This window comes from Psammomys obesus, unplaced genomic scaffold (genome assembly GCF_907164565.1).
Source record: "Psammomys obesus unplaced genomic scaffold, mPsaObe1.curated_primary_1811, whole genome shotgun sequence".
NCBI classification, from domain to species: Eukaryota; Metazoa; Chordata; class Mammalia; order Rodentia; family Muridae; genus Psammomys; species Psammomys obesus.
In genome coordinates, this window is record NW_026596240.1 from 13,961,811 (window position 1) to 13,985,803 (window position 23,993).

Here is a 23,993-nt window from a genome sequence, read left to right on the forward strand (position 1 = left end):
AAGGAAGGAAGGAAGGGAGGGAGGGAGGGAGGGAGGGAGGGAGGGAGGGAGGGAGGGAGGGAGGGAGGGAAAAAAATAAATTTTCTTGATCTCAAAAGACTGTCTCAGACTTACTAACAGGGCCCTGAGTCAGGCCAACACCCCTCTTCCATTCCTGGATGAAGTATCCTATCAGTAAGGAATCAAAATAATGATACATTTAAAGTGTAAATTACCTTTATGCTGTTTCAATTTCTTTAATTTAGGGTTCAATTAACTTTAACACTACAGCTACTCTGAAAGTCACATAGCTATTATGTGAATAAGCACATTTCAAACATCACATACTGAACTTAAGAACTGTCTCATTTCCCTAATTTGAATATTTCTTACCTCTTCATCATCTTCCTCATCTTCAACATCCAGAATTCCTGAATCCTGTTCAGACTTCGGGCTTGTGCTCTCCATCTCTGCCTCAATGATTGTATAAACATCTTTCTTAGATTTTCTCTTGCTACCTATTTTAGGCTGTTGCAACACAATGTTATCCAGGCTTCTTTGCTGTTGGGCCTAGGATATTTAAACATAAATACAGAAAATAATGAAAATTAGAAGGGAAAAACCCTCAAGCTTCCAATGCACTATTTTTTAACAAATCAATACCTTAAGGAAAAAAAGATTTATTAATAGATAAATTTTTAGACCTGAAAGTCAATTTGAGTGTGCATGTTGTTTTGTTGTCTGATGCAGGGTCTTGTACAGATGCATGTTGTTGTCTTGTACAGATGCATGTTGTTGTCTTGTACAGATGCATGTTGTTGTCTGATACAGATGCCTGTTGTTGTCTGATGCAGGGTCTTGTACAGATGCATGTTGTTGTGTGATACAGAGTCTTGTGGAGGATGCCTCTCCGTGACCCGAGTGCTGGGACCCCAGGTTTGCACTTCCAGATTCAGTTTAAGGTGCGGTGTTTGTCCTGGAGTTGTCCTGGATTAGCCCTTTTCAGAGCCAACACAGACAAACAACAAACAAACAACCCTTGTCGATACTATCATAAGCCTTTAAAAGTATTTGCTAAACAACCAGTAACAGCTCTACCCATCCCATTTTCACCTACATGTCCAGGAGTGTGGTACAAATGGCTAGTGGTGATATCCTACAAAGAAAGGCAATACTGAAACCAAAAATGATAAAAGAAGATGGAACAGCAATTTGAAATGAACTGCAATAAACTTAAGCATAGGGATTATTTAAAAAACAGAGTTTTGGATATGAAAGCAATAAAATTAGTCAAGAGGATGAATTACCTTAAAACACATTTTTTCAATGTAGCCTACGGAAAGGAGTTTTAAAGGATTTATTCTTTAGAATTTAAAATGCACTTACCTAAAAAAGTTAATTAAAATGACATTATACTTTGAATAGACCTGATGAGAAAGAGAATGACCCATCCAGAGTCAACATTAAAACCTCTAACCACACAGAGCAGCTACAAGTGAATTTAGCCACTCTCAGAAAATTGAGGTTAAGACAAAAGGTTTGCTCCAGTCACAACACCAATGAGCAATAAGTAGAAGTTTCAAGTATGAGCTCCTAAGTTCCAGACCTTCATTCTTCACTATATCAACAGCTCAAGAATAGGGCAAATGTCTTCCACAATAAGGGTTCTGTGACCACACCAAAATATACAGTGTACATTGCATATCCTTGAGAGGCAGAGACAGGACATCCCAGGAGCAATATGGCTAGTGAGATTGGCCAAATCAGCATCTCTAGGCTCAAGTGAAAAACTACAACTCAATACATACAGTGGGGAGTAATCAGGGAAGAAACCCAACACCAATGCTGGGCCTCCACAAGCACATGTAAATTCACATATATACTACACACATGAAAAAAGAAAAAAAGAATGGTAATGACACTATCACTAAGAAACTTCGGTAGCCATGTCATGGTGGCACATGCCTATGTTCTCAGCACCCAGAGGAAGAGGCAGGAGGATCTCTGTGAGTTTGAGGCCATCCTGATCTACAGAGCAAGTTCTAGGACAGCCAGGGCTATGCAGAGAAACCCTGTCTCAAAACAACAGATGATAGATACATAGTTGATAGATAGATAAAGAGAGAGACAGACAGACAGAGAAAGGGAGAGATAGATAGATAGATAGATAGATAGATAGATAGATAGATAGATAGATAGATAGATAAGAAACTCGGGTAATTTGTTTAATTCAGAAAATTTTCTCCATTAAACTTTGCTTTTCCATATCATGCCAAGATGCAAGACTTGAGTTCATGACTTCTTGAAGATCACTATATTAATTAATATATTTCTCCTCAATACCAAGTTGAAATGAGTTCATGAGAAAATAAGTGTCACTGAATCTAAATGAGATTAAGGAACTCAAGATAATTCTTCAGTATTAGAAGTCAGCTAAGGCACTGGTCAAATGAAACAACTATAGCAAAACAGAAAAACTCGAACTATGTGGGCTAGTTTCAACCAAAACAAAATAAAAAGACTCTACATTCCAGAGATTTGAATCAATGCACAAACTTGTTTCTCTGCATTCTGGGTTCACTTACACCAAATCCATGGCTTCAATAACAAACCAAGCTAGAGCAGGCAACCACAAACAATTTGGGTCTATACGAAACATAAGCATTCGTGAACTCAAGTTAAGTACAGCATCCTTTCTACACCTCTCAGTGAGCCAGCCTCCTGCACTGATCTGCTGCAGACCACACACCAAGGACCAAGGACTCAGGAAACAAAACGAATGGAGAACTTCCACACTTTCCTATTCCAAAGAACAAATCTTCTATGGAGGAGTGACTGCTTACTCCCTTCTTTCTCTACCTTCTTTCAGAACATGAAAGCCAAAGATGTTCTTAAGTATGTCTTCACAACAAATCCCAACCAATTAGTGTTCTTTCACAATCAAATACCGACAGTTTAGCAGAAACAATCCAGAGGAGCCACACTAGATATTGACATTAAACATAAGACCATACAAATCTAAAAGTACCTAGGGAAATAACTTTAGATTTTTTTCTATAATTTTTGTTTTTGTTTTTGTTGTTTTTATTGTTGATGTTGACATACAGTCTTTCTATCAATTTAGGGGAATACAAGACAGTCTTGCCAGTCACTATGATGAAGGAGTGAGCTCTGAACTAAAGTCACAGGGCTTTGTGTTGCATTCTTAAAGCCCTAGAGTCTGCTTGTGGCCCAAGCAATAACCACATTTCCATGTCTGGAAAAGGTCTACCAGAAAACCTGCCATGCAGGAACTGGCAGAACTACAAAATGCCATGTGGAACAATCACATAAATACTCAGATATTACCAATATGGAAGTCCGTTCAACTCACCATCTTTCAAAATACATGAGACTGAAAGGAGATGGCAAAGACAAAATACACATACAAATAAATACAACACAAATAGACCATTATGAAAATGTAACATTAAAGTTTATGAAAAATTCCACTTAGAACTTTTCAGAGCTCTTTCTTAACATGTTCTTTACCAAGAACATTTAAATTCAGAACTGTGGCAGCAACCAGCTAACTCCTAAGACTCAGCCTGTTCTATAGGGAAGGAAGGACAAGGCACTTAGTGGCCGTGAGTCCTAAGCACTAGTGTCTTCACTTTTTCCTGCTCATTCTTTCAGTGAATAACTTTAATTCACTTTGCCATTCCTACCTATTCTTCCTTGAGAATTCCTCAACTTTTGTTCTCTTTTCTTATTCAATAACTCACAAGCACATCTCCAGTTTTCTATATTGTTGGTATTTTCTGATATCACTTTGATTCAAAACAATAATGGAACTCATCACCTCCATCACCACCCCTAACCAAAGCTCCTGTTCAATGTATATGCAAAAATCTTCATGCAAATTAAGAGTGAAGGTTAAGAAGTACAGGACCAAACTCCAAAAACTAATTACTTACATTCCACATAATAGAAAGATCAGGGGCCTGGGGAGATGGCTCAGTGGTTAAGAGTGCTGTCTGCTCTTCCAAAGGATCCAAGTTCAAATACCAGTACCCATATGACAGTACAACTGTCTATAACTCCAGTTCCAGGTGGTCTGACACCTTCCCACCAATGCACATAAAATTAAATAAATTAAAAAAAAAAAAAGAAATATCAGTAGTCCCTTCTACTTAGTTCGGATCAAATCCTAAACCAAAGGGACTTTCCACTTGTATACTCACATTATACCTCTACCCGATAACATGACTGAATCCAACATTTTCTCCAAAATTCAAATAAGTTTTTCCTATAGAAAGCCTTCTGTAAGCAGGCATGGCAGCACACCTGTAATGGCAGTACTTGGAAGATGAAAATAGAAGGACCATAGTAAGTTCAAGGGTAGGCTAGGCTACATAAGACCCTGTCTTTTAAAAAGTATAAATAAAAGAGGTAAAACAAGAACAAAAAGAGGGGAAAGAGGGAGGGAAGGAGGGAAGAAGAGAATGAAAAGAAAGCAGTGTCCCTTATATATAACTCAAATGGTACTTTCTATATTTCTGTTCTCCATCAAACATGTATCGAATGCCTAATTGAATACCATGTGAAGCAATTTCAATGCTGAGGAGGCAAAGGAGAAATGATGAAGGAGTGTGAACAGAGAATTACAAGGTCTGCTTTACAATATAGAGAAATCATCTCGGTACAGAGAGTAATCAACTGTGGGAAACTAGACTAAAGGCAGGAAAAGCAACCTAGATCACTGTAACAACCCAAAAAACAATGATAACAACCAAGTAAGGTCCAACCAGAGATAACTGTTTTGTTGATATGAATGCTGAACATGATAGAGAGAAAAAAAATGAGAACAATTCAAAGTATTCTGGTTTTGATGGCTAAATAGTGGAGCTAACTTCAGAACAGAGAACATGCCAATCACAGGCTAAATGAAGAATCATTAAGGTTGAATATCATAAGCCTGCTAGATATTCAGGTGAAATTGGCATAAAAACACTAAAACAATGTGAATCAATGTGAAAATAAGAAAAGCTTTGTCACTGTAGGAATCCCCAGTGCAGGCACCTAACACACACAGAGTACAACTGAGATACAAGTTTACTACATGCATGCAGCAGATAACAAAATGGAGTCCGTATGAGAATGTGACCTGTCCCTAAAATTCAAGGATAAACTACTAGAAAGCAGTAGGGGGCTGTGCACATAGCCACAGCATTACCTAATGTGAACTGTGAACCTAAGATGTCACTATTAACTGTCAAATGTCAGAGTTCCTATGAAGCATTTTATACACACTATTAAATAAAGGCCTCGTGTGGAATGCAAGTCCCAGCTCACAAGACAACTAGCAACAAGATTCAGAGTTCAAAAGGAAGACTCAAAACCTGAAGGCATCTGTGTTTATCAACACAACACTGACCTCTAGTGGCTTACATTATACACAAATCACTTTAGAAATGAAAGGAGGGACTTTAAACTTGGAGGCTGGGGACCTCTTATAATCACTGTAAAAAGGCTGAGTAATAAATGCACTAAGTTTTGTGGAATAAGTAGTTTTTGGGCCCAAACCTTGAAATTTACTGATTCTATTATCAAGTAAGGTTTGCTTTGCTTTTCTGGAACAGTCTTATCTAGTAAAAACCAACTATCAAATCTACCTAGGAGTACCACCCGGACTGAAAAAGATATTGCAAATGAAGACCTTCAGCTAAAACAAAGCAAAATATCCCAGCTGCCTTCCTCTGAAGATAACAGGAACCTGCATCTACTGTGGAAGCATGGGCTTCCTAGAAGCCTACTCAGATGCACAGGCATTGGGGCAGCTGCTGCGGCTCCACATTAGAAAGCCAAGCACGGCAGCAGCGGCAGCAGCAAGCACGGTGCATTTACACAGGGCACTGATGCAGACCCTCTAGGCCTCACCTTCTCATTCTGGCTTCACCAGCAATCTGCACTACAAATCCAGAAGAAAGTAACCCAAACCTCGGGGACCTCAACTGCCAAACCGAGGGCTTTTCTAACACCGTAAGAAATAACTTGGCACTCATGAAGCACAACCTGTAAATGAGGCAGCCCTCACTCAGGACAGATAAAGGTGCCACCAATTTGTTGTTCCCATAGCTCGCTCCACAAACCTTCTCAGGAAGCCTCACAGGGTCCAGACTCCCCTGGAACTAGAGCCTACACTGATCCCTCTGCTTTTTTTCCACTTCTAACCCTTACTCCACTCATTAGATCTTACTGCTGAATGATCAATCTCAAATCAACCCCTCATTCCTTCAAAGAAATAAACACTAACATAACAACAGAGTAAAATGGAATTGTTGGTCTATTCTGTGTCTAATGCCTAAAGACAGGTGATGCACAAAGAAATGGGAAAATCAAGATATTAAGACTCCAAATAACATCCTGAAAAGGACTGCAAAGCAACTGCATGTTTCAGCCAAGAGTTCGCCGCTCTAGACACTTCATCTGGACATTTGGCATCTACAATGTCATACTCAAACAAAAGGGGGGGGGGAAGTAGTGTTCAAAAGAGAAAAAGTATTACAAGAGGATTACAAAAAGCTACGTTTTTGTCATATATAAGGTCATTTTTGTAAGAGTCAATGGAGTCCAAGGATGTCCATCACTGTGAAGTATGATAATGTTTTGGCATTTTTTTATATTAAGAAAGGCAATCACTATCTGCTTTAAAATTAGCCACTAAACATCAGAGAAAACACTAATGGGATTAAAAGATAATGCAGAGGGTGGGAACGTACCTGTAATTCATGTAACTCATAGGGATCAACAACCTCAATCTAAGAAAGCCCTGTGACTCAATAACAAAAAAACAATAAAAATGAACAAAGGACTTGAATAGGAACATCTCCAAACAAGAATGTGAAAGATGCTCAAATCATTACTTATGTTTGGTAATCCTGGCCAAGAGCTTGACTGAATTAAGAGGTGAGTACAAAATACAGCAAACATCTAGGAATCTATTTGGTGGTATTTCCAAAGAGGATTAGATCCTGAGAGTTCCTCCCTAATAAATGGATTTATGCCAGGATATGGAGGTAAAGGAGAAGAATCAGAGCCTGACTGTCACTGAGGCATATTCTTAAGATGTTAAGTATCCTAACCCCAGTCTCTTCCTGTACTTTCTTTTTGTACTTTCCTACAAACCATGTTGTGAAAAATCTCTGCTCCTACACATCATCCCCTCTATGATGGAAAGAAAACTGTAAAACTAAGAGCAAAAGTGAATAATTTCGTGTTAAATGATTCATACCAAGCACCATGCCACAGTAAGGAGACAAAATAACCAATCAGCCAACCATTGTGGAAATATAAACAAAGCCATGAAGAGGCAGCATCTCATAGCCACTAGGAGCATCACTTATCAAGAAGAACCCAACGAAAAGTGCTGGCAAGAAACAAAGTAAAGTGCAACCCTGGGTGTTGTGAGTGAGAAGGCAAAACTCCCCACTAAGGACAGCAGCGTTCCGGCTCCTCAAGATAAAGACGAGGAGACGAACTTATATGCAGAAGAACTCACATGAGGACCACAGAGCTATTTCAACAACCAAGACAGACATAAGGATAATGGTGATATTCACTGAAGAAGGAGTTTGATAAGTAACTACAGTAATGTTATGCTACCTTAAAAATTAAGGAAATCTTCTAACATGATACAACAGCAAATTACAAGGCATGATAAATGGCAACAATACAGTTCGAAGAAAACAAAGAAGCAGCAGACCCAGAACCAGCTGCAGTAGAAATGTTGGTCAGAAACACTTTAAACCTATGACTACTGTGTGAAGAGCTTTAACTGAAAAGCAGGTAACACACATGAGCACAAACCTATAGAAAAAAAATCTTCTAAGAAGTAACAAAAAAGAATTGTCAGAGATCAAAAGCATTAGAACAAACAAGAATGCCTTTGATGGGCTTATCAGCGGACTAGCAGAGGACAAGACCTCTGAGCCTGAGATAGAACAACAACAACAACAACAAAATTAAAACTAAAAGAAAAGTAGGAAAAATTATTAAAATATACAACAGAATCAAAAAATAAAAGATCAAGATCGGTGAGGCAACAACGAAAGATAAAACCCATGTTTGAGGAATGACAGAGGAAGAGGAGAGTAGAGGGAGCAGGAGTAATCCAAAGGAACAACTGAGAATTTCCAGATTGATTCCCTATACCAAACTACAGATTCAAGAGCAGCAAAGCCCATGTTATTCAACCGGCAAAACAAAACAAAAACCACTACAATTAGGCATATAATATTTAAACTTCAAAAACAGTCAAAAATAAAAACTCAAGGAGGAGCCCAGAGCAAAGAAAACACAGTATCTAAAGGAAACAAAAATAATAATCACATGTGTTTCTCTTCATGGACCATATAATCAAGAAGAAAACAGCTCTGTTCGTCACTGTGACATTCAATTTCAGGTAGCAAACTGAAAAGAAATCTGAAAGTGCTTCTACAAGTTTACATTCCCCTTTCTCCACATCCTCTCCAGCATGTGTTGTCACTTGAATTTTTGATCACTCTGATGGGTGAAAGGTGAAATCTCAGGGTTGTTTTGTTCTGCATCTCCCTGATGACTAAGAATGTTGAACATTTCTTTAAGAATTTCTCTGCCATTTTATATTCCTCTACAGAGAATTCTCTGTTTACTTCTGTACCCCATTTTGTAATTGGATTCCTTGATTTGTTGTTGTTTAACTTCTTGAGTTCTTTATATATTCTGGATATTAGCCCTCTGTCAGATATAGGGTTGGTAAAGATCCTTTCCCAATCTGAAGGCTGTCATTTTGTTCTGAAGACAGTGTCCTAGGCTTTACAGAAGCTTTTCAGTTTCATGAGGTCCTATTTATTGATTGTTGATCTTAGAACCTGTGTTGTTGGTGTTCTGTTCAGGAAGTTGTCTCCTATGCCAATGAGTTCAAGGCTCTTCCCCACTTTTTCTTCTAAGCGGTTTAGTGTGTCTGGTTCTATGTTGAGGTCTTTGATCCACCTGGACTATAGTTTTGTGCAGGGTGATAAATATGGATCTATATGCATTTTTCTACATGTAGATATCCAGTTATACCAGCACCATTTGTTGAAGATGCTGTGTTTTTGTTTTTGTTTTTGTTTTTTTCCACTGTATGGTTTTGGCTTCTTTGCCAAAAATCAAATACAGGTGTGAACCCATATGTCCCTCAACTGAGGAATGGATACAGAAATTGTGGTACATTTACACAATTGAATATTGCTCAGCAATTAAAAACAAAGAAATCATGAAATTTGCAGGCAAATGGTGGGAACTAGAAAAGATCATCCTGAGTAAGGTATCCTAGAAGCAGAGAGACATACATGATTCACAATCACTTAGAAGTAGATATAATATAGGATAAGCAAATTATAATCTGTACACCTAAAGAAGCTAAGCAAGAAGGAGGACCCTGGGTAAGATGATTGATCCTCACTCAGAAAGGCAAACAGGATGGACATTGAAAAAAGGGGGCAAACAGGCAACAGGACAGGAGCCTATCACAGAGGGCCTCTGAAAGACTCTACCCAGCAGGGTATCAAAGCAGATGCTGAGACTCATAGCCAAACTGTGGGCATAGTGCAGTGAATCTTATGAAAGAAGGGGGAGATAGAAAGACCTGGAGGGGACAGGAGCTCCACAAGAAGAGCAACAGAACCACAACATCTGGACACAGGGCTCTTTTCTGAGACTGACACTCCAACCAAGGACTGTGCATGGAGATAACCTAGAACCCCTGCACAGATGTAGCCCAAGGCAGCTCAGTATCCAAATGGGTTCCCTAGTAAGGGAAACAGAGACTGTCTTTGACATGCACTCACTGGTTGGTTCTTTGATCACCTCCCCCTGATGGGGGAGCAGCCTTACCAGACCACAAAGGAAAACAATGCAGCCAGTCCTGATGAGACCTGATAGGCTAGGGTCAGATGGAAGGGGAGGAAGACCTCCCCTATCAGTGGACTTGAACAGGGGCATGGGAGGAGATGAGGGAGTAAGGGTGGAATTGGGAGGGAATGAGGGAGGGGCCTACAGCTGGGATACAAAGTGAATAAACTCTAATTAATATAAAAAAATAAAAATAAATTTTAAAAGTAAATAAATAAATTTATTAAAAAAAGAAATCTGAAAATGAGATGTTGCAAGTGCAATGAGGCACCAGGAACCTCCTTATATCCTCTACCTTCTTGATAACTCCTCATACATTCACATAAAAAATAATATAACATAACTTACTAGACATGGCACTGAATGAAAAAAATGATGTGAGAAAAAGTCATAATTTGATTTAAACAGTTTGTTTTAAATAAAGGCTTCTGTAAGAAGTCCAATGAGAAGAAGAAATTCCAAGACCACATCAAAGTGAAGAGCAATAATCCAAGCTGCCCTCTGACGAGGAAAGAATGGTGAAGAAAACCACTTTTTTCAGAGAAAGCATGTACCTTTAGTGTGGCTGACTAGAAAGTCCAGGACACACTCATATCCTATGAATTCCCTTGACAATTGGGCATGATCCTGGGATTGAAGCAAAGTTGAAGAATATGCCATTGGCCATGTAAGTTACTACTGAGAGCAAAGACAGGGAATTCAAATGCAATAAGGCAACTTCCGCGGGAGAAAAATGTAATTGTTGCTTTCACAATATAAGCTACTGATAATGAAGCAAGTCTGCAAATACAAATATATATAATATGCATATCATATATATATATTAAGCATATGTTACATATATGGAAAGCACAGCTTGCTAACGTTAGAAGAAAAGTGATGAAAATATAAAACTTACGTACTCATTCTAACACACAGTGTTTAAAGGAAAGTTATAAAAATATCCAACCTGTACATAATAGAAATACCAAAGAGAAAACAAGATGAGCTGCCATGGTAAGCTTGGCTTCCATCTCCTGCAACAGCTCAAGTGAAAAAGAAAACGCTGTGAAACATAAGAAAGAATCCCAAAGTTCTGCGTTAATCACTTCAAGATTTCTACCAAAGATTCAAAAGTTCAAAATCAAATGTAATAGCACACACCTGTAACGGTAGTGCTTAAGAAGGCGAGTCAGGAGAATCATTACTTCAAAGTAGCCACATACTTTTGTTTAAAAAAAAAAATGAATGAAATAAAATAAAGGCTGGAAAGACGGCTCAGCAGGTAAGAGCACTGTCTGTTCTTCAAGAAGACCTGGGTTCAATTCCCAGCCCCCACATGGCAACTTGTGTCTGTAACTCCAGTTTCAGGAGACCTGATGCCCTCACATAAACATACATGCAGGCAAAACACCAATGAACATAAAATAAAAATAAAATAAATCACTGACTCATTTCACAACTTCACTCTGTGAGAGTAGCTAGCACTGACTGATGCAGAAGAAATGTCCAAAAACGCCACCACAATCCAATGTTTCCTTATTTTATCAACAGCTTCCATTAATACTGAAGGTCTCCCAGCCCCTACCCACCCACAGACAACACAAGTTTGGAAAGAAGAATGACATAACACAGAGATCAAATTTCTCTACCCCCAAAATTTTAAGCAGCCATAGAAAATGTAACACCAGCTTTGTAATTTAGTCAACCTATAAAAAGCCTAGTAGAATAATCAAAATGAATAAATGTCTGATTCAAAGTTTCCACAAAAATTAAAATTTCACGAACAATAAAGGACATCTAGAAAAAATATCAGAGAACATGGAGAACCTATCTCAAGTATCCACTCCTTGTAAAAAGTATCACAGAGAAAAGAACAGAAAAAAATACAATGAAGCCAATCTGAAACACTAGGCTTTACAAATACAGTCTAGCTTATAAAAGAATATAAAAGGCTGCTGACACACGTCTCTCATAAAAATTAAAGGGTCGGCTGAAGGTTCAATTAAAAGAAAGTCACTGAAATTTCCGGTTTGAACTGCCTGTCTATAAATGATTTTTAAATGCTTTACTATTACCCAGCAAAGAAACTAGTAAAAAATGTTTCCAAAAGAAAACCAAATTAGTTTGTTGTTCTCTTGAGAGTTGCAAGTGATTACAAACAGCTAGAAGGCAGCCACTGTCCACTCTGCCTGACTGCTTACGGCACATTTTCTGTTGTGATGCTTTCTGAGTTATTTGTATGAACTCAGACACAATTTTAAGACACTGATGGCAATACTCACTTGAATGGTGTCACATGCTTTAAAAATAATGTTAAAAAATGCAGGATTTCCGTAAGAAGAAAAGAACTAAAAGTAATAAAATATGACAGCAAGAATGGCTTGGAGCCAGAGACCCATTTGAAACTTATAAAATCGCCCTAAGATCAGATGGACATATGCTGTCTTCTGGCTAGTGTAAAACTGTACATTCACACAAGCTTCTGTTTCCAGTTTTAACTTAAAGCCAGGTGCTGCACAAGATGTTAAAGGCTTCTATTCATCATTTAACTAAAACTTAATTTTGTCATCACAGCAGGTATCTAGACTACCAAGAATGACCAAATTTACACTTATAAGTTCATACAATAGAGGGACTGAAAATAAACTGACTCTAGATCTATCATTATGTAGTAAATAAAAATGGAAAATAAAAGTATGAATGGGAAGTATCAACTAGTTCAGGAAAAAAAAGAGAAATTATGCATCGTAAGTATCAAGAAGTATTATTTAATTTATTTAAAAACTCATATTTTGAAATAGTATGAAGAAATATACTTATGTCAATTTTTTAAAATAAAAATATAGTTTATCTATTATGAGAACAAATTTAATTAAGCAAATGTAAGCGTAAGGAGTTAGAAAGATGCCCACTTCTGGCAATAGTAAACATGTAATTTAGATTTTAAAAAAAAAAAAAAAAGAAAATATCAAAGTCATTTTTTTAAAGGCAAAAGACAAAACCAACAAGATTGTAGGCATAATTATTTTATAATTCAAAAATTCATAATTATTGTGTTATTGTGTAATTCAAATGCTGACTTCTGTTATATGCCCCCAGCCTTCACCCCTGCCCCATCTCTCATTTTAATAATTGTTCTGAGAATCTCTTGTCTGAATGTTGTATAAACACTACCCTCCAACTATTCCCTGGTATGCTAATAATGCAGCTTACAGCCAATTGCTGAGCAGGGCAGAGAATAGGGCTAGCCTTCCTGCCAGCCAGAGGAGAAGGAGTTAGAAGTGAAAGTAGGGGGTTGAGCCATGAGGAGAGGCTAAGAAGAGGTCCTGGTGGTGTCAGCAGAGGAGCAGGGTCAGGAAGGCACAAAGTCCACGTATCTTGGAATATACACTGGGAGGAAGCCAAATTAGCTTGGACAGTTAAGAAGGAGTAATAACTCCTCAATTATTATGTTGTAAAGCTTATTATTAAACAAATGTAAGAGTCTCAACTATTTGTGTGATAGCTGGTTAAGAGAGCAACTGAGAAACAAACACAGTTCTATAAAAATAACCATAACACAAAATGGTGAAAACTTGCCAAGTTTGGTTCAAAAATACTTAGAGCATGAGGAAAAAAGACCAATGTTGATAGTCTTTCTTTTCCCTTCCTTCCTTCTTACTTCCTTCCTTTCTTTTTTCTTTTGGTATCTTATTTGCTAACAAGGATTGGCTAAATGTCTCTTTTGAGAACATAATACTAACAGTCATGAAAAGGTCAGGTTCTGACAAAGAGGAATGGCCTTGGTCACCCCCCAATTTCGGGTCAGAACAACTAGACCCTCTGAAAGGATGAGTAGCAGGACTAGCCTGGATCATGAAGGACTCACACTAAGGAGAAGTGAGAGTAAGTTGGTCATAAAGACCTAGCACCCCACTGTTGTATCAAGTCTAAGAAAAATAAACATTGGCAGCTGGGAATACATCTCAGTAGTATAGCATGTGTGAGACCCTAAGTTCAACTTCCCGAACTGCAAAAAATATATTTTTTAAATGCTACTTTGCCAGGAAAATATACTATCATCTTAGATTTTTAAAAGGCTTCTAGACACAATGCAGAAATGACATTATGCTATGATTTTAAACCTAAAACAAAAACCTACCTACTTGGTCATCATCTCTAGCGGCTAGCACAAAACTTTTACCTCCCCTAAATGACAAAGGTACCAGTGACTTTTTTAAAAGTGTTTTTACCCCTAGTTCTTGACCCAGCATGCTGTAAAACTCCTTGGCTTAATAAGTCAGGTGTTATGGCACATCCCTGTAATTCCAGCACTTGGAAAGCTGACACAGAAAGATGGAGAGTTTAAAGATATCTGACCAGGAAGAATCTAAAGCTAGCCTAACCTACACAGCAAAACTATCCCTCATAAAATTAAAACCAGGGGCTGGAGAGGTTACTCCATGGACAGGAATGCTTGAAGTAAAAGCATAAGGACCTGAGTCCCAGAAAAACTTCTGCAGAAACTGAAAAACTCATTTTAAAATGCAAAGTGTATTAAAGAAACAAAGCTATTTTTTTTTTTTTACGAAAGAACAAATTTGGGGATCCAATACAATTTGATTTAGAGACTCACTGTAAAAGTCCAAGAAGGCCATATTCTCTTTGCTGCTGTGACAGACATGCATGTAGACAGAAGAAGCAAAACAGTACAAAGAAGGAAGAAACACATACAGCCAACAGGCATTTAGAGACTTTCAAAGTTATAAATAAGAACTTTGTACAGAGAGCTCTGACTGGTGACCCAGGTCACTATTGTATAACCTTGACATGATACAATAAGCCACTTAGCCTATGCCCATCCTAACCATGCATAACCTCAATCCAACCATCACACAGGCTTCATACAAATCCAAACAAGGTGTTCTCCAAAACAATGGATTGATATCAAGGTCATGGAGAAAAGGATAGAATGAGGGATAGACTCTGACTGAAGAAACCTATACAAATATAACAACTTCATGCAACATGGGGTCCTCAACTGGATCCTGGAACATAAGACAGATGTCAGTGGCAAAACTGAGATCTAAATAATTTCTAGCATTAGAAATACATTGCTATAAACATTAAGCTCATAGCTGTCATACATACAAATGATTCATGGTTCAGGAAAGGGAAAAGAAGCACAGAAAACAAATACACTATTTTTGTAATGCTTATGTAATTTTAAAATTATGACTGATTCTTTTTCATAGCACCACCTAGGTGGTTGACTGTGTCAAGATGAAGCTGTGTATCTCCTTCCTGGCCACTGGCTATCAAAACTGTTAGCATGGATGATGACCACAAGCTTCAAACTTTCTATGAGAAACACAAGGCCACAGAAGTAGCTATTTATGCTCTGGGGGAGAGTAGAAGGGTTATATTGTATGATTCAGTGGTGGGAATACAGAGGGGTTTTGTTGTCTGGATCAGAAGTGGGAATATGGAAGGGTTATGTTGTCTGGGAATAACAAACCAGGTTTTCCCCTGAAGAAGGTATCTTGAGTTAGGGACATTCTTGACCAAAAAGAATTAGAGAAAGGAGACCCAAGTCTATTTGCAGATGCACTGTAGGCGTCCATCTGAGTTTTGTATTGTACAATGACTTGATGTAGTCATTGTAAAAATGGGAAGTAAGCATATTTCTGGACTGAAAGATACCACTGTGCCTCAGTGGTTGAGGTCTAAAAGGGCTAGCAGAATCCAGAAGCCTTCCTATCTCCCTACAGAAGATGATGTCTGCCAATGTGTTGTCAAAAAACTCAAACAAGGCAACCAGAACTAACGTACCCAAGATTCAGCATCCTGTTATTCCATGTGTTCTCCAACACACATATATTGCTCTGAAGAAACAATGCACTAAGATAACCAAGGAGGAGGCTATCTCAGAATATGTTAAACTTTTGGCAAAGAAAATGAAGAAAACCCAAGAAAAACAGTAAGAACAGACTGCCAAAAGATGTAGCCTGTCTTCACTGAACACTTCTAATTCTGAGTCCAATCAAAAATAAGTCTTTAAGGGGAACAAATAAACGATCAAATCTTGAAAACAGTAAAATTATATCCAAAAATTTCAAGAAAAAAACAATAAAAGACCAGCAATTCATAAAAATAGCATAAGTGAATCACTGAACATTAATGATAGAACTAAAATTGCACATAATGAATAACTAAACAGCTAAAAATCACTTACTATATGACCAATAAGAGAGCACTTTCTCTTATTAAGCCAGTTTCCCACACAAATACTTATAAATAATATTAATGAGTTTTGTGCAAAATAGAAACATCTGGAAAAAAACCTTAATATTCATCAATCATTAAATAGATAAAGAAACTATGGACTACTGCCCAGCAACAGGAATGAATTGCTAAGCATTTATGCCAAATGAAGAAAGCCAGGAAGGCAGGCCTGTGCACACAAACACACACACACACCCACCCCCCCCACCCCCCCCACCCCCCACACACACACAGCAGGGTGAAGGGACTTTCAGGAAAGGTAAGCCCATGAAGACAGGAAGCAGAATAGTGGTGGCCACAGGCTAGGTTAACATTTTTTAGAAACACCACCAAAAGCATGATACTTCCAAGAACAAAAGGTAAAAAAAGAAAAAAAAAAGGTGCTAGATTGGAATTTGCTAAAATCAATAAATATCTTTTTTTTTTCCAAAAGATACTGTTAAGAAAATTAAAAAAGTAAGGTGTAGTGGCAGACACCTTTAATCTCAGCACTCAAGGAGGCAAAGGAGGAGGCAGAGACAGGTGGATTGCTGTGAGTTTGAGACCAGCTGGTCCAGCAAGTCTAGGACAGCCAAACAAAGAAACCCTGTTGAGAGAGTATGTGTGTTAAAAGATAACCTACACCCTAGATTGTAGAACAAAATAATAAAAAGGAATACTAGAATAACAAAACGAGCAAAATAACTGAATAAGCATCCCATAAAAGAAGATAAAGAGCAAATTAAAAAAATAAAGACACTACCATGTGTTATTATGGAATCAGTAGCTATACTATTAGGAGGTGTGGCCTTTTGGGAGGAAGTATGTCACTGTGGGGGTGGGCTTTGAGATCTCCTATATGCTCAATCTACACCTACAGTGGAACATAGTCTCCTTCTGCTGCTTGCAGATCAAGATGTAGAACTCTCAGCTCCTTCTCCAGCACCATGTCTGCCTGCACACTGCCATGCTTCCTGCCACGATAATAATGAACTACTCTAATGGTAGGCCAGCCTCCATTAAATAGTTCCCTTTATAAAAGTTGGTGTGGCCATGGCGTCTCTTCACAGCAGTGAAACCCTAAGACGCACACTGTGAAACTTGGATGACTCAGAGAGGAGGATCCACACGAGACACTTGCACAAGTGTACAGACCCTTTCGTCTCTCCCGCCAAAACTCTGAAGCAGCCAAAGTGATGTGTGAATTCTGGAGTATTCATGAGATAAACTATCATTCAAACTAAAAACAAGCAACTAAGAACAAACCCAGAGGAGCACACCAGCACACTGCTGAGTGCGGACCATGATAAAAGACTTCACACCATTTGACAATCTGGAAGAAGCAAAGCAACCAAGACCAAATTCACTGGTTGCTGGAGGTCATGAGTATGTATGTATGCATGTATAAAGAACATGGAGTTACAGTAAGTGAAATTACTCTTGAGAGAGCTACAATGATGAGCATGTGGACCTGATCAGACCACACAAGGTACTAGACAAGGTGCATTCTAAGAGAAGCTATGAACGTAAGCTGCTAATAGAGTCAATACTGGATTATCAGTTATAACTACTATGCCTCATCAATGCAAGACACTACACCAAGGAAGGGGCTGCGTGAAACTCAGCGGGCCAGCACGTGCTCACATGCCTAAAACCCTGGACTGGATCCCAGCACCCCCACACACCATGCACACACACACAGGAAGAGGGAAGCAGAAGAAATTATAACTAGAGGATAGAGGGGCCATATGGAAACTATCTATTCCATTTCTCTATAGTATAATGCAACTAGAGGATTAGATGGGGAACGGGGGGGGGGTCAGAAAAAGTGTGAGGCACAAGAAAGGAATGAAAACTGAATAGAACCAAAACACATTATATACCTGCATGAAAATGTCATGACATTTTTAATTATGTATGATTAATATGTTTTAAGTAGTATATTAAATAACATAATTAAAAAAAAAGTTGGGGCTGGAGAGATGGCTCAGAGGTTAAGAGCACTGTCTGTTCTTCCAGAGGCCCCAAGTTCAATTTCCAGCAATCACATGGTGACTCCCAACTGTAATAAGATCTGATGCTGTCTTCTGGAATGCTGGCATACATGCAGAACACTCACACATACGTCTATTTTCAGAGAGCATTTCAATATTTAAAAAATCATAACATATTCATAGTTTTTAAATCTCCAAGGTGGGCATGGCATTTAATAATAATAAATCTGCCTAGACCAGTGACTTACTTAAAACTGTGACTAAACCTGAGTCAAAATAGAGCACATATGCTTGCTGTGCAGAGGCAGGTAAACAGTTATCAACTCATTAAGGCTCTGCTACCTCTAAACAGCTAATATATAAAAACAACTTCTATTATCTAAAAATTGTAAGATTTTTAAATTTTTTAATTTAAATTTTATGTAAAAAAATTGTAATTCTAGTCAGAATTTACCATCCCTCCCAGATATAAACATGATAGAAGAGAATACTGGCTTCTTTTCTTTCATTTGGAGAGCCAGCCATCTGGTAGGAGGTAAACTGCAAATGGCAGGACAGGTTCCCATAGTACAGACAGTATATCTTCACTAAAGCATCCGTGCCAGTCTATTCAGACCCTACAAGAAGATGCTACCTACCAGGCAGACTGTCAACATTTATCTACTTTTCAACATTCTGGAAGATCACAAGTCCAAGATCTAAGTGTGGGCAAACTCAGTGTAAAGGACAGCTTTCTGGTTCTCACTGTGTCCACACAAGGTGGAAGGAAAGGGCCTCTTTAGAACCTTTCCTCCTTTCATTAAGATTATTGCTTTCATTAAAATTTATACTCCTGTGAATAAATTTTATACCCCCAAGACTCAAGTGCCTCCCAAAGTACCACCTCTTAATGCCAGCTCTGGTGGGTTAGAATTACAGCATGAGAGTCTTAGGAAGTCACAAAAACTTAAGACCAACACAGCATCTATCACTGTCATTGCAACCAGTCTTCCAGACCACACTGAAACGCCAAGTAACTGTGAGAGCACAGAGGCCATCACGGATGTTCCTTCATATTAAGCAGAGAAATCCTCAGGGGGGAAAAAAAAACTGAATTGAACTAGAATATCAAATGTACTAATGGTAAAAAAAGAACTCTAAAACTATTTTTTAAATGAAGCTAATTTCATGAGAAAGTATATTCAAACAAATAACTTTCATTGTTTTTTTGTATTTTAAAGTACAAGTCACAGAACCAATCAAGAAACTAAATGGAAGAATGAAAGAAAAGGAACCAAATTTTAAAAATTCTGGAACAAGAATTAAAAGTTTATAGCTATTAATTACATTAAGCAAGCCAAGCACCTCTTCCTCTGGAATAGGAAAGAGAAGGTGATTACCCAGAGGAAAGACAAGAAAGACAGAAAGAAATTTGAGAAAGCAATTCTAATGACCTCCATCACTCATAAAGTCTAAAAAGATACAAACTCTGGGAGTTGGGGGGAGTGACAGGAGGAAAATCTGAACCATTACAACCACAGTGGAGAAAAGAAGGGTGCCAGTGTCACTTGTCCTAAAAGGAAGAAAATGATCAGTAGCAGTTCCTTCCACTGCTGCTATGATGTCACTGCCTGTGTTCTGCCCTTGAATACAACCATAACACTTGAGGAAGCAACGATGAAAGAGTAGTTCGTAGATAAAACCTTCTCCCACCAAAACAACAGATCGACTATGTTGACAGTTCCATAGTCACATACCCATAAATTAATCCAAAGCTTATCAAATTCCTTCTTTGCTCCAGAGCCCTTTGCTTCCACAGGATAGCAATCGGACATCAGCCTGAGTCGCCACACCTCATAAACGCATGATAGAGCACGCTTGTGCTGTTAATGCTACATGCCGCTCCTGCTGCCTCTAGATTCCCAGTCACGCTGACTATGCACTCATTATGCATTCTGCTCACATACCCGAGATTCATACAGAGAGACAGAGAAATGAGCCCTGGATTCCGAAGGAGCAGCCTGTTTACTGAACCTCAACAGTAGCATTAGAGAGAAATTAAGCTTGTTTCCTCCTTAATATCCTTGGATCTAAACTAAATTAATCCGAGCCATCAATGTGACAGCTCATAGGAGATGGGGGACATATAAGGCTTATACCAAGACTATGGCTTTAACCTGGAAGAGGATGAGAAAAGAAAGAGAATAGGGAGTGGGGCAGGTAGGAAGGAGGGGGTGGGGAGAAAGAAAGTAATAGGGTTAACTTGTGTATAGACAGATGGATTTTTTTTAAGTACTTTTCTTTTCCACAGGGGAATATTAATAGCCTTTTAAGCACTCTCACATTGAAATGTGTATTCTGACAGTCATGTCAGAGCGTGGATAAAAGCCTTTTCATGGAAATCATTAAAAAGAAAAGATCCAGACAAGAGGCCTGTTTTTGACCAGGAATGAGAGTGGAACAGAATAACCTGAGCTTTAAAGGATGGAAGTACCTTTCATTCTTAAGGGACAGATGAAACAGCTCCCCTCTCTCCAAGTCCCACCCAGACCAAGGTACCTAAATTTTCAAACAGCTGCTGTCTAAATACCTCTGCAAATAGCAAAGGAACTCTGAGGGTAGGATTTAGAGTGAGGAGAACACTGGCAAGAACAGACATTTACGATTCAGAGCAAAGGGAATAAAACAACCCCAGAAGGATTGGAACAGAGTGGCCCCTCCTGGGCCCCCTACTCCCCACATGTTTCCTCACCATCTCTCAGCTCTAAACTGCTGAATCATTTCACCAGGTGCTACGTACCTATCTGCTGGTGAGAAATAACAGTCATTCCTCCTTTCAACCATCATTTCCTTACAGCCCACTGCTAAATGCTCTGCTACCCATGATCAGTCTCCCTAGGAAACTGGAGGGTGAGCCAGCCAGCCTGGAAGGTCATCTGGCTCACCCCCCCCCACCAAAAAAAAAAAAAAAAAGGATTTTTTTTTTTTCCTGAAAGACCACAGAGATATTGATATTTCCCTTCCTCAAATTAACAACTTTTCAAGGTCTCCACAACCTGCCACACAGCCAACATGCACCCTCCCTCCTTTAGTACCAGGCCTGGTCTGTCAAAATGCTTTTCATTTATATATTTCCATCAAAATCATTGCTAAATGATTACTAACTATTCCAAAAAAAAACAAAACTTGTATTGATTAGTCCCTGGTCACTTGATGCCGATGAAAACTGCTGTAACAATGATCTTCTAAGAGTCCCCAAATGATTTACTGGCTTTAACCACTATAGGAAGAAGAGTAACACAAAATCCAAACTTGGTGTCATTGAAATAGGTCTCAGAGAGCCTGAAGGCTCTTCCTGAAAGCTGGTGTAAATAGTTTCAACCTCCCAAAAAAATAAAAATAAAAAGAATAAACCATGCTTTCAGATCCTTAAAAACACTTTGAAAACTTTTTTCTCTTCACTCTTAAAATTAGAGAAATCCTTGAATCCTTCAGAACACTGCAAAAAAGAATTCAAATGAAGATGATGACAACTATGCCTGGGCTTTGTGCACCAACACAGTAAGCTGGATTGGCTTAGGCCTCAATCATATGTGTGATTCTCACTTTAGAGAAGAGGAAATTAGCATGTAGAGATATATGTGAAGTCACCACCGGCAAGCCATCCTATAATTACTGAATTCTGGTGTGTGTGTGTGCGTGTGTCCATGTGTGCCTGTGTGTTGAGAATAGATATTACTGTCTTGTCAAGCCTGGTCTCAAAGTCCTGGGGTCAAGTGTTCCTTTAATCTCAGCTTCCCAAGTGCCAGGACTACAGGTGTGTGCCAAAGCCCAAAAGAATAATTGAAAACAACCTTGGATAGGAGTCCCTAGTTAATACATTTCCTACAATGGTCATACTTACATAAATTATTCAGAATCAATTGTTCATTCACTCACCCCTTCCCATTTCTGAAAAACATTAAAACAGACAGCTCCCTTACTTAACTATTCAATAATAAGCATAAAGCACAGGCATGTTTTATGCACCAATGAATCCCATAAAATATGAAAACAAAACACAACTTGTAAAGGTTACAGTTAAGACTCTGCAGCTTACACAGAACATTAAACATTCTAGAGACACAGCTTCCAAACTGGCCTCTAGCCATTCTTACTTTGTGTAAATGGCCTCTCAGTATAAAGAAAAAGCATCTTATAAATATTTGCTAAATTGGATATATCACAACAACTTGTCTCAAAGATAATGGGAGCCAAATATCTTAAGGTTAGACTGACAAGACTTAATTCCAAAAAGCCAGCCACAATCAGAGTCAAGTAGCCTCCATGGGCACCAGGCAATCCCAACTGAGGTTACATTGCCACAGCAGGAATTCCCCTTTCTAGCTTTAAAAGAGGCCTTCGTGCTCCCCTCGGGATTGCCGCCATTTTATGAAGGTGGGTGAACCCAGCATGCCTGAATTCTCTGCAGAATAAACGCTCTTTGAAATTACATACTATTAGAGTCTGGGCTTTTCCTTCAGCGAATTCCAGACCCTAAAAAGAGAATATTCAGAGTAAGAAGAAACCTTTCCTCTTCTTCTGTTTGCTGAGTAAGACAACCACTCCCATGGCATCGGAGCAAAGACAGACCACCTAACATATGGACTGCCTCAGACTCCAAACAAACAACACTCAGCAAGGTTGGTTCATAGCTTCTAACAGAGCCCTTCCCGGGCCACAGCTACAGTGGCAGAGCTATTGCCTGGGACCTGCAAGGCCTCCAATTCAATCCCCAACACATCTCAATCAACCAATCAATGTACAAATACAGAAATAAATTTCTACTGTCTTTGGTTCTCAGAAAAAAAAAATTAAAAGACAGTTTAAAAATGGTGATGTAAGGAAAAGTTATTATAACTGATTTTAGTTTCATAACTATATTTTACCTTAACCCAACAACACTGAAGAAAACAATCTTGATACTTATGGACTACACTGAATACATCAATAATAACTCAAAACCTATTTTACCTTATTTGAACTTAGATAAAACATAAAAAAAAAAAAAGACTTCATCTCAAAACTCAAAAACTAAAACCACAAATCAATTTACCATACATGTACTGCCCTCTGCAGGCTATCAGTGGGATGAATTCAAGAGCAAAAGAAAGGTTCCTCAGATTTTCATAATAGTTAAAAGAAGGCCCCTTCCCCCTCCCCCTCTGTTGATGGCAAGTCAAAAACATATGAGCCAAAGGCCATATGGGGGGAATGATAATTAACTGTCCACAGATGTTACCTAACATGAGCCATTTTCCAAAGGTCAATAGACAGGTAGGTTCACTTAGACAGCCAAGTCATTCTCAAGAGACAGAAGATGCATCTGAGCCCTACCCTCTCTTCTGTATCAACAATGTATTACTACTCTCACATCTGGGGAGGGTCTAAAATCACACAAGTAACATATCTATTACTTTAGGAAAGTGACCCGAGAAAAAGTAAGTGAAGTGTGAAGAATGAGAAGGGGAAAACATGCAAAAAAACAGTCAATTGTGGGTAAAAGTAAACTTAATGGCATACACTAAAATCTACTGGTAAAACATATACAGGTCAGTTTATTCCTCATACTTCCTAGAGGTTTAACAAGCAAAGATCATCCTTTGATACAATCACTATATTTGCTCATATCATAAGAAGGCCAAGAATCAAGATATTTTGAAGCAACAGAACAAGAAAATTTGAACACAGGGAACTTCCCAGAGACTCATACTCCAACCAAGGACTATTCATGGCGATAACCTAGAACCCCTTCACAGATGTAGCCCATGGCAGGTCAGTGTCCAAGTGGGTTACCTAGTAATGGGAAGAGGGACTGCCTCTGACATAATCTGATTGGCCTGCTCTTTGATCACCTCCCCC

At 38.6% G+C, this 23,993-nt stretch overlaps 1 protein-coding gene across 3 annotated transcripts in view; it reads right to left on the bottom strand.

Moving 5' to 3' along the window:
• The window catches only part of Exoc6b (exocyst complex component 6B), a 442,378-nt gene that overhangs the window by 274,962 nt on the left and 143,423 nt on the right, over nucleotides 1-23,993 (bottom strand). For 2 of the 3 annotated variants that reach the window (XM_055596434.1, XM_055596435.1), the window contains one exon: nucleotides 373-549. The exons of the other annotated variant lie outside the window; for it this stretch is intronic. In XM_055596434.1, the coding sequence (XP_055452409.1) occupies nucleotides 373-549 (177 nt within the window). The remainder of the gene's footprint in view (nucleotides 1-372; nucleotides 550-23,993) is intronic. 3 annotated transcript variants of the gene reach the window in all.